At 44.7% G+C, this 20037-nt stretch overlaps 1 protein-coding gene across 1 annotated transcript in view; it reads left to right on the forward strand.

The window, feature by feature from the left end:
* Positions 1-19652, forward strand: part of LOC120906192 (chaoptin) — a 37347-nt gene extending 17695 nt beyond the window's left edge. Inside the window, exons 2-10 of the mRNA XM_040317696.1 lie at positions 14375-14608; positions 14669-15576; positions 15653-16454; positions 16528-16602; positions 16674-17333; positions 17473-17831; positions 17907-18021; positions 18090-18649; positions 18721-19652. Of these exons, the coding sequence (XP_040173630.1) occupies positions 14375-14608; positions 14669-15576; positions 15653-16454; positions 16528-16602; positions 16674-17333; positions 17473-17831; positions 17907-18021; positions 18090-18649; positions 18721-19018 (4011 nt within the window). The 3' untranslated portion in view covers positions 19019-19652. The remainder of the gene's footprint in view (positions 1-14374; positions 14609-14668; positions 15577-15652; positions 16455-16527; positions 16603-16673; positions 17334-17472; positions 17832-17906; positions 18022-18089; positions 18650-18720) is intronic.
* Positions 19653-20037: the final 385 nt, after the last annotated feature.

Below are 20037 nucleotides of genomic sequence, written 5' to 3' on the forward strand. Positions count from 1 at the left end.
CGTTAAAAAACATACCAGAGTTGTTGATTGCAGAATGGTTTTTTTTTTTTTAATTGAACAAACATAGCAGCTTCTTTTCTAGAGTGTACTTGGTGTTACTCAAACTTTACACTTTGTATTCTACATTTGATTTAATTTATATTTATTGACAGCTACAAATAATACTTTTCAAACTCAAAATCTAGTTAGAAAACAACTCATTAGTAATGTCAAAATTGTGTCAAAATATATTGTTGAAATTTAAAATATCATGGAGGCGCCTGGTGGATGTCAAATGCGATGCTTCTTTTGTCAAATGCGAACACTAAGAACACCACTGTGAATTATCTTCTGCTACAGCACAGCTGTAACTCAGCAAAAAAACATGTAAAAATAAAATGTATTCTCTTGCCCCTGCAAGACAAATAAGAAAAAGACAAAAATAAATTAACCAAGGAATGCAAAATCTATCCACGAAGTCACATGATCGGCTCATTAATCATGCTAAACAAGTGTCCCCAAGGATGGTAGCTTCATCCGGCCTGTAAACAGAGCCGCAATAAAGCGTGGTCAATCTTCATCTTCTTGGACTTTTTTTTTGTTACATCATAATCATCAGAATTGGAAGCTATGGAAAAGAAATTGAAGCATCAGCCTGATGGGACCTATCAATGTGTCGTCTGCCAAACATCAAACAGACTTTCTTTTTGCGAACGTAAATATCCAATGCAAACAATATTGCTGTCAAATATTGTTTTTTATGTTGTACGATAGTTTTAAAATATAATCAACATGATTGTAGTGGTAGTTGTAGGTTTATTGATTGTTCGTACAAAAAATGTTGAATACATTGTGCAATTTTACAACGGGTCCGTTTTTATACTCTCGTCATTGGTTTTCCTAACTTTTTGATTGACTTGGCTTTGCCGATTTGTATTTTTGATAATTATTTGTCTTTAAATTTTTTGGAGGGTAAAATTGATAAAACAACCCCTGTAAAAATATTTTTGTTTCTAATCTAATTATATCCTTGCTTATAATCCAACTAAATGTAACTTACCTAAAATCTTGTTAGATTTTGTTTAATTCACGTATTGTCAGGCGGGTGCTATTGTTGCATTTAACTCTATATTTTGATTTTTTTTGTTATAAAGTTAGTTAGTAATTCTGTGTTTGTGTAGGAATGTAGGGTTGAAGTTCTAAACCAAGGTGGAACGTTAACAATCATTTTAAGTATTTTATTTTGGTATACTTGAAGGCTTTTTCAATGTGTTTTGGCAATCTTATTCCATACTGAACAAGCTTAGATTAGCAATGGTCTAATAAAACAATAGTAAATTAATAGCTTGTTTTTACAGGGTTTCTTTCGATTTATTGGTTGGTTCCCAGAATTTTTTGGTCCAATTGTATTGATATCCGATCGGAAAATACCCATAAATTATGGGAACGAACCAAAAATCTATGGGATACGACCAAAAAATCGTGGGAACGCACCATAAAATCATGGGAACTGACCAATAAATCGTGGGAAACCCTGTAATATTGAATTTGGATTTCCTGTGCAAGAATGTGTGTAATATTTTAACTGTTTTTTCAGCTTTGGTTATTACATTTTCGATATGATACTTGAATGTTAAACGTTTGTCTAGGAGTATCCCTAAATATTTCACTTTATTACTCCAAGGCACTGATACACCATCTATCAGGAAATTGATGTTTGGAGTTTTTCGATAACTAACACACCGTGTGAAGAATATGGCCTCTGTTTAAGATCCATTTATTTTTAACTTCCAATCTCGGCAGTACTTGCTATACAAGGCTAGTGATTTGTTGAGTGATTTTATAATGGTTTTTGGATGTTCGTCACAGCAAAGTCTTCTGCGTATAAGTATTGAGTGCAATTTTTCATTTTAGGAATGTCTGCAATATATTTGGTGAAAAGTAAGGGGGAAAGAATTACTACCTTGTGGCACCCCTGCCACAGGAGTGATGTTATATTGGAAACGTGAACTTTATTTTTTCCTGTTGCATTCCTATCCAACAGTTTCTGTTCAATAAATTTAATGAGCGTAGTTGGATAACCATAGGAAATAAGCTTAAATAATAAACCTTTAACAACATGAATGTTTACAAAAAAAGCTTCCCCTAATCATTTCTTTAGCGCAGGATTGGATGTTTTGCTGCCTTCACAGTGTATTAACTTTACCATTACCTTTTTTAAATACTACTGAGGACCACTTTCTCGGTATGCATTTTTTTAGTTCCATGAGACCAAAATATAAGCTATACGCGTCGTGCAATGTGCCCCTTGTTTACGAATATTGTAGCTCGGTTGTCCTGTGTTGTTGATCGAATATTTTACGACGATTATCACGCTCTTTTTTTCTCGTCCCCTTTTACTGGTGCAGTCTGTTGTGTCCTCCCTTCCTTTCAGTTATTCCGTTTTTAATCTATTATCTATCATAATCACGTTTTTTTATGGTTCCAGCTCCTTGAGCGGTGTATTCCATTCCGTAGATGAACTAGATAGTGTCGAAAGGCTTCCGCGCACAGAAGCGTGATACGGTCTAAGCTGGTAGCTGGTAAAACTGTTTGATCCTCGGCTCAAACTGTTCCGTTTCTTTCGCAATATAATGTGTTTTTTTTATCGCTATCCCGTTTGCTGCCGTTGTCCTCCAGAACTCACTTAACGATCCTATTCGAAGGACATTAACGACTTCAAACACAGCCATGAGCATTGTGTATGTGTGTGTATGTGTGTGTATGTGCATTTTCTTTTCCTAACTTGGGGGGGGGGGGGGGCTGGACAGAAAGAAAAGATGGCGCACTTCAACATCGACCACCTTGGGCTGACCTTCGCGAGTCCAACGCGAGTGGCAAAGCTGTCGATTCAGCCAGTCGTGCGGGGTGACGTTCATCACGATAAAAAAAAACCCATAGTGTTCCTGCGATAATCCTGAACTGAAGGTAGAGGCAGGGAGACCCCAACCCCGACCGAGACTTCAGGCTGCTCCCCGAATCATGTTGTTGTTGTTGTATTTTCCGTTTCCCCCTCCCCGGCTCACTATCTTTAGCTATCTGGCACGCAATCGTGTGCGGATAGTTTGGGCCTTCACACTCGCCACGCCATAATGATCATTACGCTTTCGCACAAAGGGAGGCACATGCTTGCACAATGCTGCCTGGTTCGTACTGCGCTGTAGCTTCTTGTCTTGTTGCTGGTCGGCAAAGTCTGGGCAACACGGCCATGAAGCGTTTCTCGCTTTCCCCTTACCCGGCCCGGATGGTGTGGGGTTAGCAGCGGCAGCACACACTGCACACTCCCCCTGAATAGTGCTATCCGCGTCCGCAGTAAGGAGCCGGCGAGAGTTCCACCAGCAGAAATGTAGTTTCACGGGTTTTGGTTGCGCGAGGAAAAACGGCCCGTCCCAGTCAGTTGGGAAGATAAGCAATGGCACACCCTTATTTCCGGGGGGCCCTAACGGTAGACGGCGCCATTGGCCGCACCCTGTTGACGCGTGCACCGTGGTAAACGGCTCGTGTCAGGCTGGGGTCAGGTTTCAGCGTGTTGTTTTAACCGCTTAGCTGTCTTGGCGAAAAATGTCAAGAACAACAACAACAACATAAAACCTCCCGTAATAGGTGGAAATTATTCGTGCGCGGAGCGTTTCGTTTTTATTTATTAAAACGTTTTTCACTTTCTTACCTTGCATAAATGTCATCCTAGGCACGCTGGTGGTGTAATGTGCATTATTTTTTTTTAACAATTTACACACTGAAATAATGTTACGAATGCATGGTTTCGTTGAGATGTTTGCATGCTAGTGTGACACGAGTCCATAACACTTCCTTTATTTTTTGTTAAACATTATTTTATATCATTTTCCTACTGTTAGTATCCAAATTTCGGTTACATGTGTTACATAACTGGCATACGTCATATAAGGGTACATTTATCTTTGGCTATAACAATATCATTTTGAATTCTGGATAGGCAATAAATCTCTAATCCTGTTTTGCTAATCCTCTCTGCACTGAACACCATTTTGCTTGTTATTCTTATGTTTTTGGCCATGTTATGCGCATGGATTTGGACAACCCAGCCCCTTTAAAATCTTTTTAAATCAGCGGTCGGCAAAGTCCGGCCCGCGGCCAAATGTGAATGGTTTTGACTGATTTTAAAAGATGGGAAGAAACTATTCGTATACAAATTACTGAATATCTTTTAGAATAGCATTTTATGCCGTCGAATTCTTTCAACATTAATTAAAGTACTATGGAATATCAGGCCTTGCCCGACAACGGTTGTTGAGCCAAAAGAAGAAGACTATGGAATGACGGATCGATCGGTATGTTTGAACTCAAGATCAATATCCCCGTAACGTTTACATGAAAATGCCTTTTTTTAGCTAGCTGTAGAAAAAAAAACTAGGAGAGACAATTTCTTTACATGAACATCATATGAAAGGCATTTATTTAAGCTTACTTCCACAAATAAATCTAAGACTTTGCGAGTTGCCTTTCGTTAGTTATCCGGAGTTTTCGCCATAATGGACGAAGACATGTCTGTAGGCATCTTAAGTATTCACGACAAAATTGTAAGTGTAGAGTTTTTTCATTATGCTGGTCCAGAAAAATTCGATGGAATACATGAGACGGATGTTGTACCAGCTTGTGGACTAGGGTGCCATGTCGAAATTCTGCCAAAATTAACCTAAAATGAACGCATTGAGGTTTGGCGTCATTGTTTGCTGCTGTGAAGCCAGTGGACGCGATTTCTGCTTCCTGATATGTGTGTTCATGTTTCCCAAGTACTATTTCCCTGTTTGGCGGGTTGCATCGATCTCCCGGCCCAGATAACGCAGTGATGTAGCCACTGTACAAGTGGTCTTCGCAGAGGTCTATGTCTTCATTTTCACCTTCTTTTGTTGTTGTTTCGTTGTTCGCGCACACTTCTGGTTAGTTCCCTTATTTGGCCATCATGGTTCGACTGATAGAGGTGTCAAAGTGAGGTGATAGAGGTTGTCTGTTGTCTCATGGGACACTACTATTCAAAGTACAAATAACTTTTTGTTAAAGCAGGTGAAAATAACCCCTTGATAAACCCATAAATTTGTCAATTTTCAACCGTCAACCGTTACGTAATTTTAACATTGTCTCAACACAACAATAAGACATTCGGAATGAAGGGAAACGCATAAGAAATTTTATATTGCTGAGATACACTAAAGCCGGGTTACAATAATTTTATTTAAAGTTTTGCATGCGACTTTGCGATGGGAGAACATTTGACTTTCGCCAACGCAATACATGCAATACAATGTTTTAAATATAGTAAAATAGCTCCATACATTTTCACGCGATAAATTTTTTATTTTGTTTTATTCGTTCTTCTTAATCTCACACAATCAGTTGATTTCTCTTCAAACTATTGGAGGGATATTTTCGATCGCATTTGAAAGCAAAGGCGAACATTTAAAAACCCCTGTTGTTTTAACGAGAACGACGATTTCACACTGTTGCTGTTTACGAGTACAACGAATGTCAAAGTGCTAAAGTTTTTCATATGGAATCATTAATCAATGTATCGGACTTGGCATTACTTGTCCATAAAACAATTTTATAATTACTGAATCCACGTTTGCCTCGATAATTTTTCAGCCGTTCAGACTTTTGTATCATCCCCGGAATATCTGCAATATTTTTTGAGGCGTGGAAGAATGGAGTCTTCAAGAAGCGATATTGTTCGTTTTTTGTTATTTTTTTGACTGATCACATTTTTGGTCATCTATTGCCGATTCTCAAATGATTAAAGATTAAAGAAGACAACAACCGCTGTCGGTCAAGGCCTGCCTGTACCCACTGGTGAAGTGAGCTTGGCTTTCAGTGACTTATTGTTACCATAGCAGGATAGTCAGTCCTACAGTATGGGGGCACGGTCTATTCGGGGCTTGAACCCATGACGGGCATGTTGTTAAGTCGTTCGAGTTGACGACTGTACCACCAGACCGGCCCCAAGATTAAAGATTAAAGATTACGATTAGTTTTTAAAGTAGGTGTCATCAATTTTGAGCCATGCTTGGATGATATAATTACAGAAAAACAACAATAATACCTAAAAGGTTTCTAAAAGTTTAAAATGTAATGATTTAAGCGCAACGATAAAAACCGGATTCTCCTGGCCCGCGGCACTCGATCATTTACTTAATTTGGCCCTTTGCCTAAAAAGTTTGCGGGCCGCTGTTTTAAATCATTAAGGCCGGTATACCACCCGGTTAGACGGAGGAAATCGCGAGACCACAAAGACGTCGCCGCAGCGCCGGATAAGTAAGTAAAGTAAGTCAATATTGTTAAATAAACGGTGTAAATTAACACAATTTATGCCTCTGTCCATGGGTGGCACAATGTGTGTGTGTGTGTGTGCATTCCATTTATTTGCCGTATCCTATCACCCGCTAATCGAATCGACGGCTCCTTGGAAGGTGTGTCGAATTAGTGACTCGGCTCGCAGCGAGCATTTTCCGCCCGTACGGACTTGTACGGTACGGCAATATGTACCATTTTCTAACCATCTAACTGGCAAACAGACGCACACACAACCACAAACATACTTACATACACGCATACCTAGTGGCTGTATTTGATCCTGTCCCTGTAGGTAAACCGGCCTTTGCACAACGACACCACAATCACCGGGATCGGTCTTTTTTTCTACGACGATCGTGATGGTGCGGGCGAGGCGAGGCACCTTCTGCGATTCTAGGAGTTGCTGGTTATTTTTCCTATCTTTCTCCTACCGGAGAAAGGTTCCCCGTCTCCTTTGCAGCCCTAGCGTGGCCTTTAATAATAGCTTGTTTGGCATTTAAATGCTATCCGTCACCACCTTCCGCCTGGGCAGCACTATCGCATCGGAAATGACGAACAAATGACGTAGCGGCTAATGGTGCAAACGAGGCACCCGTAACAGCGGTTATGATAGACATTTGCAAAAGAGTTGTTTTGAGCAAACTTCGTTAAGAAGAAGTGTATAATCAGGTTTTGTTGATAACGGGTAATGTTTAAGTATTTTAAGGGATAGTTATCCCCAATATCACATGAGACGCAAATCATATGGCGGCTTGTTTCGAGAAATTTCTAGAAGAGATTTTAGGAAAAGTCTCTAACATGTCCATGTTGCCCTGTTGTACCACGACAGGGATACGCAGCTACGTAGATTCGTTCGATCGGAATGTGGTATATGTGCACAAACGGTGTTGACACTCCCTTTTTAATTTCTTGTCCGATGCGGGGTAATATCAGCTTTTATGCTGTTTGCATTTCGCCTAGCGTGGCGAGCCTGTTGGTCGCCGTGTTTACCTATCTTCTGCCTATCGTTAGCCTAAGTAGATCATTATCTGCTCACGGTAGGTTGTGCTTGAATCATTTTGATGTACAGGGCTTTAACGCTACAAACATTGTGTTTTCTGACAGCCTGATATTAGTGGCTTACTGAAACAAATGCATGCTCACTGTCAAACATTGTCGACTTACAAGCAAAATGTTTACCTGGCATCCTGGAATGTTCTTACGGGGGAAAAACGTGAAGAAATGAACAATTCTTTACTATTTCAAAACAAACAGCATTACATTTTCGATTCGTCACTCCATAATGGCGTTTGCCGGTACAATAGCTGTAAAGAAGAATAAAAATTGTTTCAGCAATTTGCAATTTCGATTCAGCAATCCGCGTGTCTCAAAGCGTGCAACGGCTGCGAAGTTCCTCTCTGATTTTGTTTTGCCTTTTCACTTGTAACTCAATCTAAAACGTGTTCTGAATGTATTAAGCCATCCATCGTTTGTTGACTTTTATTTATACGATCCTGTCACACCAGCTAACCATGTGCAAACATTTGCATCGTAGCGACAACTCATAAAGCGTGGTTGTAATTTTATCGCAATCTAAAATTGTGCAACGTCCCTTGTGCCGGTGATCATGGCGCGACCATCATTACCTTATGGTACGGCCATCTTGCCGGTTAGAATGGCAATAATCGTAAAACTGCTAACAAACTGTTTCTAACCTTTCGCAGGATAGGTAGAATTTAATGAACGGCGGGTGGCACCGTTACAGCCATTTAACGGCGTAAGGTGAGGCGACCTCCTTTTCCCTATTAGTCTACGCTTAAGCTCACTCCTGCGTTTCTGCACCGGGGGTTTGCGCGTGGTAGATAGTTCCGCTCTCGTCATTCTCAGATGGCGTGTACGCTTATTTGCATAACCCTTTAAAAATATGATATGTAGTTTGCTTTAAGATGCGCACTCGGACCGTGCTATCAGTGGAAGTAATTGAGTGAAATAATTTAATTGGAAGAATTGGAGAGACAATCCTACAATGTTTCGTTTTACTGCCGGTGCGAATTGTTAAAAAATAGTTTGATCAAGATTGTTAACTATACTGCGTTTTGGGAGAAATGTTTTTTTTTTTTACAGTTAAGCTGACAATATTCTTTTTGTTTGAGGAAGTAGCTTGGTGCGGTAAGTCAATGATCTAGCACTTTAGATGAAGAGGATAACTGAGAAATGCTTCAGTTGTATCAGGAGTTTGTAGTCCCCAAAGTAACCCTGGACTGTAGGCCTCTAGGATATATCAAATACAGTTCAGGCAGTGGCCGTTCAAAAAATGTCATTGTTCAATTGAGCGGTTTTCGGAGCTACAAACGTGTGAGCATTGTGTAGTTAGTAATAGAGGAAATTTCTTACACCTCTTTTCTTAATATCCAACGACAACTTTAATCGCCAAAGCTGAACCAGGCTGCAGAACCTTCGATAGATACAGTGGAAGAAGCAGAACTGATCCAATAACGAGAATGACTACCTGAAGCTATACAATTAACTTTATACAAAATGCCCTACTGTTTGTTGTCTAGCCGTTGCTTCGTATAACACCTTCCAGGGCACAGAAGAGACCGCCACTTTGCCTCAGACCTCGCGATGCAAACTATTTCGACAGTATGTTTGTTATTCTCCCGGTCTCGTAGTACAGTCGTCAACTCGTACACTCTTAAAAAAAATTGCCGAATCTCGGTTAATTTTTGCCGAGATCTGCACAACTGAGATCTCGGCAAAGATCTCGGTTAAATTTTTGTTGCCGACATCTCGGTTAATGACATTTTGTTTTGACGTTTACGTTTAACCGAGATTTTCGGTTAGAGCAAATCGATATTTCGGTTAAATATAAAAACATCTTTTTTTATATTAGTGATTTTATTTCACATCACAACATCACTCCCAAAGGGTTTCGTTTCATTAGCACGAGATTAACAGAATGGCGAATGACAGATAGAATCCCGAGCCTCGGCTAATCCACATAGTAAAGCTGAAATCTAGGTTTTTTTTACGGATGAGCTCGGTGACAGCTGTGTTAACGTATGTTCTCGGCATGTTGCCTTGCCGAGTTTCGGTTCAAATATTTATTTAACTGATATTTCAATTTTAAATAGTACTGATTTTCGGCTACTGGGATTTTTCAACTGACATATCAGCAAAAATCGAAAGAGCCGACGGCTTTCGGCAATTTTTTTAACCGAGATCGAAATATTTTTAAGTGTGTACTACCCAAGTAACAAAATCGACATGCTTTCTCATTCTACCCAATAGATCAGTAAACATGAGAGAGCGAGAAACCATGTCGATTTTGTCGCTTGGGTACTTGACAACATGCCCGTATTGGGTTCAAGTCCCAAATTAACCGTGCCGTCGGCGCCATGCACAGGACTGACTATCATGCTATGGGGGGATTATTAAGTCACTGAAAGCCAAGCCCACAAGTAGAGTGGTACAGGCAGGCCTTGACCGATAACGGTCATTGAGCTAAAAAGAAGAAGAAGAAAAAGTTTGTTATTCTCATCTTGTACTGCTTCTCGTTTATGGTAATCTCTAGCAGCCGGAACTTCCCAGGAGAGAGGTTCCGTTCTATGGTACATTTCAATTTATGGAGTCGTAGACTGAACTGTTACCATTTGTATAAACTGTATACCAATATATATTTGAGTGCTTCCAAGGTGAGGATTGTGCATATCACGTCACAGAATGCTCAGGTTGAATAATCTGCCACGAATCCTTTGCATTTTGAACTCTTGTTCGCATGTAACTCCACAACTTTGATAGATCGTGAAATTGCTGCGATATTTCGAATATATGCTGCGATGTGACGCATCTGCTGGATACGAACACCTTTTTTTGTGGGGTTAATCTGATAAGTCCGATTAACAAGAGGATCACTTACAAGACAGAGCGGTTAAAATAAACAAAAATAAAGTTTTGCTAACTGGTAAATTAATTCATAGCAATACTAGCCTGGTCATCACATTACGTTCTATCCCTTCTTTTTTGTTTATAAAATAAACGACTCATCACAATTCGACCCAACTCTATGCAGGATAACGTCTTACGTCATGGCAACGTTTATTGGTTACGTAATAGCCTTCAAGCGATAAAACCGAATACAGCTAACGCTTATCCTAGGGCGATACGGACGACCACACCTAGATCAAAATGTAAAATGCGACGAGACTGTCCTGGGGGGAACAAGCAGAGCGGTAATAAATGGTTTTGTAAGTGTGTCCCTTTAGCGAAATACGAATCATCCTGCGGGGCCGCCGATAGCTACGAAGGGTAAGCGCACCAATAAACAACGCAGTGAGCGCGTGTGACGACTATCGGGAGCAAACAACTCTACATCAGGCGTACAGGCTACCGGCCACACCTAGGTGAAGGCGAATATTCTGACGCCACCCTGTAGCTCGTGAATGCAACAGCTACATATTGCTACAGCAGTAACACCACTACCATGCTTAAGCGTTGTTAGTGTTAGGTTCAGCGCCACTACTGCATTGCCATTCTTTCCAACCGTCCTAAGTATTTTAGTGTGTATTTTCTCTCTTTTGGGGATATTTTTTTAAATAATTTGCCTGCTCACCAGGTTAAAGGCCAACAGGCTGGGCCGACAAAACAACCAACAAAAAGGGGAAAATTTATGGCGCTACCTGCCCACGGGTGGTCGGCCAGTGTGCTGCCCGTATCATCACTATCACACGTTATTGATAGGCTTGGGCTTGGTTCCAGTAAAGTGATTGTTTTTGACGCGCAACGGCAGCACGGCAGAAAAGAAGGAGTGGACAACCACTCGGGTAGCTTGGGCGGGTGCAAGCGAAAAAGGCTGACGTGCGAAGGGCTAGTTTGCTCCAGCGTACGAAGCGCCGAGTAGAATTCGTTAGGTTTTATGTTACTTTTTTTGAGTTGTAATTTAATCATACTAATAATCATCTACAAACGCTCACTCGATGCTTCTTGCTGTCTTTCGTAAGTGTTGTTCTTCTTCTTTTTGACGTAACGACTTACGCGGTTATGCCTGCCCCATACAGACTTTCGAGACTTATAATGAATCACGCAGCCGGATAGTCAATCGTTCCTACGAGGGTGGAGGATGGATCCATTCTAGGTTTGAATCCACGGCAACCATGTTGTTAATAAAGCGCAATTATCAAAAATTAAATCGCCGGAGCCGGATACAGACCATCATCGATGCTGATGGTGCTTAACTCGAATGATTCGTGTCATAATATGTTAGAATATCCCTCACGGTTGACACGACAGGGTCGGCAAATCCTGGGTCTGTCGCATGGGAGGCAGCAGGGCGTTTGAATAGAATTTAAATATGTATTACAATTAGAGCATGTGTCAACATAAATTAGAACTGAAAAATACACCCAAGAGCATTTACTTCCTTCGAACATGGTCTAATATTTGATTACCTCTGGAGATGACAATGACTTTTCAGATGTTCGTGAAATATGTTTAATATGTTTCATATGTTTAATATCTTTATTGATTAATCCATCGGGATCTTGAAGATCCTACATGAATGTACTTAAATTAGTGCTTATAGACTATGTAAGGTACATAAATCGATAGGGGAGAACAGGTGCACAAGAATAGAAAATGTATTTTGAAAATAAAATTATTACGTAAGTTGTGTCCTGAGTCTATCTCTAAAAACATTTTGTGGTATGTTGAAACCAAATAAATCGTAGTTATTTATGAAAGTTTGACACATAGCTGGCATAGGATCAGACTGGCCAAAACGAGTTCTATAACGAAGGACGGATATGAATTGACGTGTACGTAGATTCCTAGATGGCGCGTTAAATTCTATCGTAGCTAATAGAGTAGGAGCATCAATATGGTGGTTGCGTAGTCCTGATATAAAAAGGCATTTAGGTATCTTACGGCGCTTTTTCAACGGCTGAATCCCTAACAGCAGACACCGGGAATGGTATGACGGTAACACATCGCCCTGTCGCCATGGTAAGAGTCTTACTGCATAACTAGTCGCTTTTCTTTGGATGGGCTCGATTCGATTACTCCATTGCTCGGTGCAGGGGTCGCTAATAATACTGCCATATTCTAACACTGATCGAACGTAGGCACAGTAGATGGTTTTTATGGTCATAGGATTACGGAAACATTGCGTTGTTCGAATAATCCAACCCAGTAGTTGGTCCCCTCTGGACACTATATTTTGTAGGTGATCGTTAAATGTTAAACGTGTGTCGAGAATGATCCCAAGGTCGCGAAATGGTATCGATCTGGTAGTTGAATCGTGTGCAGGATCGAGAACGGTAAAAAGACAAAACACGACATTTTTCGATACATAGCACCATTGCATTATCACGGCACCATATGCTAAACATGTTGATGGCGCGTTGAAGATTGATGCAGTCATTGGTATCGTTGATAGGAGCGAACAGCTTAACGTCATCGGCAAACAGAAGAAAACGGTGTTCCGCTAGCAATTGCCCCACACCGTTTATATAAACAATGAAGAGCAGCGGGTCCAATTTGCTACCTTGAGGCACCCCTGAGGTGCCCAGCACCTCTCTAGATGTATGATCGTTTATCTTGATCTTGTATGAGCGTTCTGTGAGGTAGGAATGCAACCACTTAACTATTTGTTCCGAAAACCCTAACTTCTGCAATTAGGCGATTAAAATGTCGTGTGAGATGAAGTCGAAAGCAGCTTTGAGATCTGTGTAAATGGCATCCACTTGACCTCCGGACTCGAGATTACGTTTGTAGAAACTAAATATGAGCTTTTTGCCTAGCAGAACACCAAGATGTCGTATGCAGGATGTGCGCACTAGCGTGATGTGCTAGTGATATTCACCGTGATTATTACAAGGGCATATCGGTATTCAGTTTTTTTTATATACCTTCACCTTGGAAATACTACATGCATGTGAAAATATTTTGGGCAACCCTGTAACCGAGCTTAATTAACCAGTTTTAAGTTTAAATGTAACATAGGTTGATTGGAGTCAGTGCTGCAAAATGTCACTGTCGATGTCATAAAAAAATTGATTGAAACAAAATCCATATCAGCGTCACGTACTTAATTGTGATAATCAGAGGTGATACTCAGAATGGTTGGTGTGACTAATACATGCTCAGGACATGTTTGAAACCATCGCTTGATCAGTCACTATTTCACGACTTTTTTTGTTGTGATTAGTTTTGCAAAATGTCATTGACATAGGCATGACAAATTCCAGCTAAAACAAAATCATCTCATCGTCACGAGCTCTACTGTAATGATCAGAGGCGAGCCTCAAACAGTTGGTGCGACCATCACATGCTTGGTGACATTATGTGCAATTAACTCTTGGTCAGTCACTTGCGATGGTCATGGGAGATATGCGGTGCGTGCGAGTGGTTCCAAGAAACAAAATGAGCATGTTTTCTCGCTCTGTTTGACCCGACAGATAATCAAAACAGATAGAGGGAGAAAGCATGCTTATTTTGTTGCTAGAGCCCACGCGCCAAGTAAATTCCAAGAATGTCGGGATTATCGCCGACAAAAATGTCGTGACCAAGTGAGTGACCAAGAGTTGGGTGCTAAACTAAATGTCACCAACCATGTGATTTATTCTCCAACTGTTTGAGTATAGTCACTGATCATCTCAGTTGTGTACGTGATCTGATTTGAGCTTCATTTCAGTCATGAGTGTTGATGACTGAAACAGTGGCAATTGGCAGCACTGTTCACAGCCAGAAAAAAAAACATGATTATACTTGCGCCGGCATTAAGCTCAGCTTGTATGTCAGAGTATCGCGTTGGACTCAATAATTCGTGTTCAACATGTCATGACGCACTTTCATTGAGTATCAGCAATGAGCATCAAGCTCGCACGGATATGTTCATTGCTTTTGTTGGTGAAAATCTCGTGATGCTCATGACATTTTGCAGCACTGCTTGGAGCTGTCAACAGTTTGTGAACCTGGTCAAGATTTGTTATCTAAATGCTTCTTCTATTCAAAGGCTATTGCTAACCCGCAAGCTTCCGGCTTCTTGTTGCAGGGTGACGCTGGACTCGAGTACATGTTCAAGTTCGGGTACACGCTCGTGCTCGTCACGGTAGCTATAATGATTTGGGCCTCGCTTGCCCGCGCCCGCGAGATAGATACGCAGAACCATCCGCCGTGCGCGTTCAATCCACTGTGCACCTGCTCCAAGAGTGCGCCAGATCTGGGCATCGTCAACTGCCGGGAGGTGCTGTTCCCGGCGGTGCCGAAAGTCATCAACAGCTCCAAGGTAGTGTGATGCTTCATTTTTACCGACTCATATGCTAACATGATGCTACCTTTGTTGCAGCTTTTCATGCTCACCATGGACGGGACGGGTTTGCGCGAGCTGGAACCATACTTCCTGCAGTCGACCGGGCTGTACCGGCTCGAGATCACCAACAATCCGCTCACGGAGCTGCCGGACGAGGCACTGTACGGGCTGGAGCGTTCGCTCTGGGAGCTTGTGCTGGAGCACAACCAGCTGGTAGACATACCGTCGCGCACGATACGCGATCTGCGCAAGCTGCGGCTGCTTAGCTTGCGCGGCAACGACATCACCACGGTTGCGCCGGACGCGTTCCGCGGCATCGAGAGCACGCTGCAGTCACTGGTCCTGGCCGACAACTCGATCACGCAGCTCGCCCCGAGTACACTGGCCGGCCTGCCTAACCTGGAGACGCTCGATCTGTCCGGCAACGGGCTGATGCAGCTCGATGCGAACGTGTTTCGCGATGGGTTGGGCAAGCTGTCGAAGCTACTGCTGGCGGACAATCTGCTGCAGCACGTGCCGTACGATGCGGTGAGCGTGCTGAGCCGACTGCGCACGCTCGATCTGTCGCGCAACAGGCTGCAGGATCTGACGCCGGACGAGGACGACCAGCAGGGCATGCCGGGGATGCCCGGTGGCAACTACCGGCTGACGCTCGATTCGCTCAACCTCAGCTACAACGAGCTGGAAACGCTGCCGGCCGCCTCGTTCACGCTGTTCGACACGGCCAACGTGACGCTGCTGGATGGCAATCCGCTCACCCTGATCGAGGACAACGCGTTCCGTTCGGCCAAGATACGCGAGCTGTACGTGCGGCACTGCGACCTGGACCACCTGGAGCCGGAAGCGTTCTCCGGGCTGGAGAACTATCTGCAGGTGCTCGATCTGTCCGGCAACAATCTGACCGAGGTGGCGGACAACCAGTTCCGTGGGTTTGAAAATTTGCGGTACGGTATTGGTGGCAGAGCCTGGTCTTGCAACACGCGCGTGATAACATCCACTTGTTTTCTGTTTCGTTTACAGATACCTAAACGTGAAGGACAATCTGCTGCGCCATTCGGATCAACGCAATGCCTCTCCCTTTGCCCGGCTGAACCTGAACCGGCTGGAGGCAGTGGGTCAGCGCAATCAGCCGATCGCGCTAGCCGAGCTGGGAAACATGCGCAACCTGCGCTCGCTCACCACCTCCTACCTCCCGTCCGCCAGCCTCGGTCCGGACGATTTCGCTAACTTCAGCCCGGAGCTGGAGGAGCTGCGGCTGAACAGGGCCTCGCTGAAAGTGATCAAGGCGCACGCCTTCACGCACGTGCGCGGTCTCAAGCGGCTGGATCTGAGCGAAAATCGCATCGACTCGATCGAGCCGGACGCGTTCAATGACGTGGGTCACTCGCTCGTGTCCCTCCGGGCGTCCCACGGGCTCGGCTCGCAGCTGGTCGTGTTTCCGATCGAAGCGTTCCGCAAGCTGACTGCATTGGAGGCGCTCGATCTGAGCAACAACCGGCTGAAGGCGATCGGCGACACCAGCTTCCATCTGCTGCGCAATCTGGTCAGCCTGGAGCTGCACGACAACCAGATCGATGCGCTCGCCAAGGGCACTTTCCAGTCCGACATCCACACGAAGCTGATGATGATCTCGCTGGGCTACAACAACATCAAGCAGCTGATCACGCACACGTTCGTCGATCTGGAGGAGCTGGAGGCGCTGCTGCTGGGGGACAATCGGATCGAAACGATCGAAAAGCGCACCTTCATGAACCTGAGCAACCTTAAGCTGATCAACCTGCGCGGCAATCGGCTCAGCAAAATCGCAGACGAAGCGTTTCAGGTTGGGAGATATGCTTTTCGCAAGGGTTTGTACGGTTTCGTCTAATCTGTTCTTTTTTGTTACGTTTTTACAGAATCTACCGGAGTTGGAGAAGTTGGATCTGGCATACAACTCCCTCACTGCATTCGATTTCATGTGTCTTGATCAGGCAAGCTTCAGAAGGATGCTTTGTTGAAGGCTTTGAAGAATGCAATATAATGCTGTGTTCTTCTGTTGTAGGTTGGTTCACTGACTTTGCTCGAGGTGGATGTCAGCAACAACAAGATCAAAACGCTTGGCACGGTAGAAAACGCCACCGACAATGGCGGGCACCGGGAGCAGCAGCAGCTGCAGCCGCAGCAACCACAGCAACCCACCATACACTCCAACATACGGGCACTGGACTTTTCCAACAACAACATTTCCCGCATCATGCCCGGCTACTTCCGTCCGACGGAGCTGTCGCTGATGAAGCTCGTGTTACGCCAGAACCAGCTGACCACCGTTGCGCGCGAGCTGTTCGGCAATATGCCACATCTGAGCTGGCTCGATCTGTCGGACAACGAGATTGTGGAGCTGGAGTACGACGCACTACGCAGCACCCGCAGGCTGCAGGTGCTGAAGCTCTCCCACAACCTGCTCACTGAGGTGCCAGCCGAGCTGTTCCGCAACGTGCACAACCTGCGGGTGCTAGAGCTGGCCCACAACAGCCTAAAGTATTTGCCCGACAGTCTGCTGCTGAGCGAGGGTCTGGAGCGGCTGGACGTGTCGCACAACCAGCTTACCAAGATACCCGTTACCGCGCTGTCGAACATGGCAGCACTGTCGCTGTGCGAGCTCGACCTAAGCCACAACCACATCGGAGCGATCCACAGTATCGATTTGAGCAACAAATTCCGCGTGAGTATCGTCCGAATGCCTGATATCTGTTCCCTTGACATAGGCGTTAGGTTCGTGGCTTAGCAGCATGGTCTTACAGAAATTCAAATTTCATTTAGCCTAAGAACCCTATGAGTTTACACTTTTTTGCTCTCCGCAGTCGCTGTCTTGGCTGGATCTTTCTCACAATCGGCTCGTAAGACTGGAAGATGCGGCCTTCGCCACCCTGCCTCGACTCTCCGTACTGAATCTTTCCCACAACGACGAGCTGGAAGTGATGGGCAAAGCATTCGTAGGGCTGGAAAACAGCCTGATTGAGCTGCAGCTGGCGAACGTTTCGCTCAGCTCGGTGCCGGAGCTGTCCAATCCCTCGCTGCGCACGCTCAAGATCTCCCACAATGATCTGCCGACGATTCCGCCGGAGCTGGCCGCTAACATGTCGTCCCTCCGGGAGCTGGACCTGTCGGAAAACGATCTTACTAGTGTGCCATTGATCACGCACTCACTGCCGAATCTTAAGTATGCCACCACAAACACTCGTTTTGGTATCAAAATCGTTGCAATATGTTAACTTATGCCAATCTCTCTTTCCAGGCGCCTGTCCCTTTCGGGAAATCCTATCACGACACTGTCCAACACGAGCCTGCTTGGAGCGGCGGACACACTGGAACAGCTGGACATTGCCAATCTTAACCTGCATTCTATAGAGGTAACATCCCGGGATGTGTAGATGGGCGTTCTTCTAGATTCTAACAAAACATTTCGCACGCTTCACAGACAGGAGTCCTGAACAAGCTGCACTATCTACGCTCGCTCACAATATCAACCTTTCCGGCCCTTCCCAATTTCAACATTCCCCGCATACTGGAGAATGCCAACAATTTGCGCGACCTCTGGATAGAGGCCCCCAAACCACCATCGGCCACTAGCGCTATGGGTGGCCCGGTCGGCTCCACGTCGAAAGCCTCAAAACCCATCGCCGTGGCAGCAACAGATTTACGCCGCGAGATGGACGGTGTACTACCGCGAAAGCTGCAGAGCATTACCTTTGGTGGCGTTGGCTTCAGCAGGCTCTCCGACACAGTGCTCAAGGGTGTCCGTTCCGCTACGTTACACTTCCGGCTGCACAATACCTCCCTGGTAGCGCTGCCGGGCAATCTGTTCCGTCACATGGGCAAACCGGTGCGCAACATAACGGTAACGATCGATGAGGACAACGATCTGTTGCAGAGCGTGCCCAACCCGAACACGGCCCACTATCTGGCCCTGCCGGAGCACGTCTTTCTGACCGAGCTGCAGATCAGTGGCAGCGTGCTGAATTGCGACTGCGAAATAGGGTAAGCGGAAACGTACACAGCACATGCAGCTCCCACTAATGTCACCCTTGCTCTTTTATCCTCCTTGACAGGTGGATCGAGTTCTGGCAGCGAAAGCGACGTCAGTACCTATGCCCCGCCAACCCGTGGACGGAAACGAGCCTAACGAACTACTTCAAGCACGCGACCCCGCTCGCCTACGCCAAGGGCTCCGACTGTGGTGATTCGGCGAACGAGCTGAGGGAAGCCCGGTGCAGCAACAAGAACAACGATCTGCTGCTGGAAGTGCTGAAGAAGGATCTCGAGTGTGGCTGGGGCAGCACGGGCAACCGGCTCGGTATCGTGCCCGCGATCGCCTTCGTGCTGGTGTTCATCGTCCTGCTCATCTGACTCATGCGCTACCTGTTCCGAATGTACAGTGAATTCTACGACTACCTCGAGCAGCTCTATAGCGAGCAGACGATCGGTGGCAATGGATCTACAGTGGTCAGCAGCTACCTGGACGATGGCTGCGACTACAGCAGCGAACTTGACATCGAGCTCGAGGAGCTGTGAATGCTCTATCCTTCCCAACCATTTTTTATCCTTCCCCAGCTTGTCGTTTATGGCGTTTGTTTTTTTAAATATAAGAAACACTCTACAACGAGCGCAATGTTCAACCCCCATTTTTTATGTGCACGTGTTTGCCCGTTTGCTGACGTTAAGAATGTTGCTAACGTTCACAAATGTACCAATACGGTTCAACAAATGGCTCGTCCGGGTAAATAAATGCAACCTTCCACTACTCAGGAATCTTTACCAACTGACTGCCGGGGACATTTACCAGTAAGGAAGCATCTCACTGTCATCGTTCGCGTTATCTCGCCTCACAACTTATTTATTCGTCGTTCCAAATCGGTAGATGTGTCGTTTCTTGTTCATTTCATGCATTTGCTGGGTTTTTAAAAATTGTAGAACGCATGTAGCATTTAAGACTATTGTTGTTGAACAAACCATTAATAAAGCTTCGTCAAATGAGTTGAAATTGATCGCGTGTATTACTTACCTACTAATCTGGCGTTACAATCGCTTTGAGGACTTGGCCTGCTGCAGGAGTGTCCGTAACCGCTCATGGTATCGCGCTTTCTTCTGCCAATCCGTTCATTCACTCTTACAGGGGGTTTCGAGGGTTTTCCGGGGGTTCTTACAGTTGTGGTACTGTTACCCTACCGCTCTTACTCTTACCCTTTATTGACTCTTTCTTATGAGAAGTGTTATGGGACAACCTGATGGTCCTGTAGATCGCCACCGAGGACACTCATCGGACGTAGATTGAAGTGTGTGTGCGATCTATCGGGAGGTCAGCGAACGCGCGCTCGGCACGGTGCGTGAGTGCCGATCGGAGAGGAGAAAGATATGGTGCGTGCTTG

The sequence above is a fragment of the Anopheles arabiensis genome, chromosome X, assembly GCF_016920715.1.
Source record: "Anopheles arabiensis isolate DONGOLA chromosome X, AaraD3, whole genome shotgun sequence".
NCBI lineage: Eukaryota > Metazoa > Arthropoda > Insecta > Diptera > Culicidae > Anopheles > Anopheles arabiensis.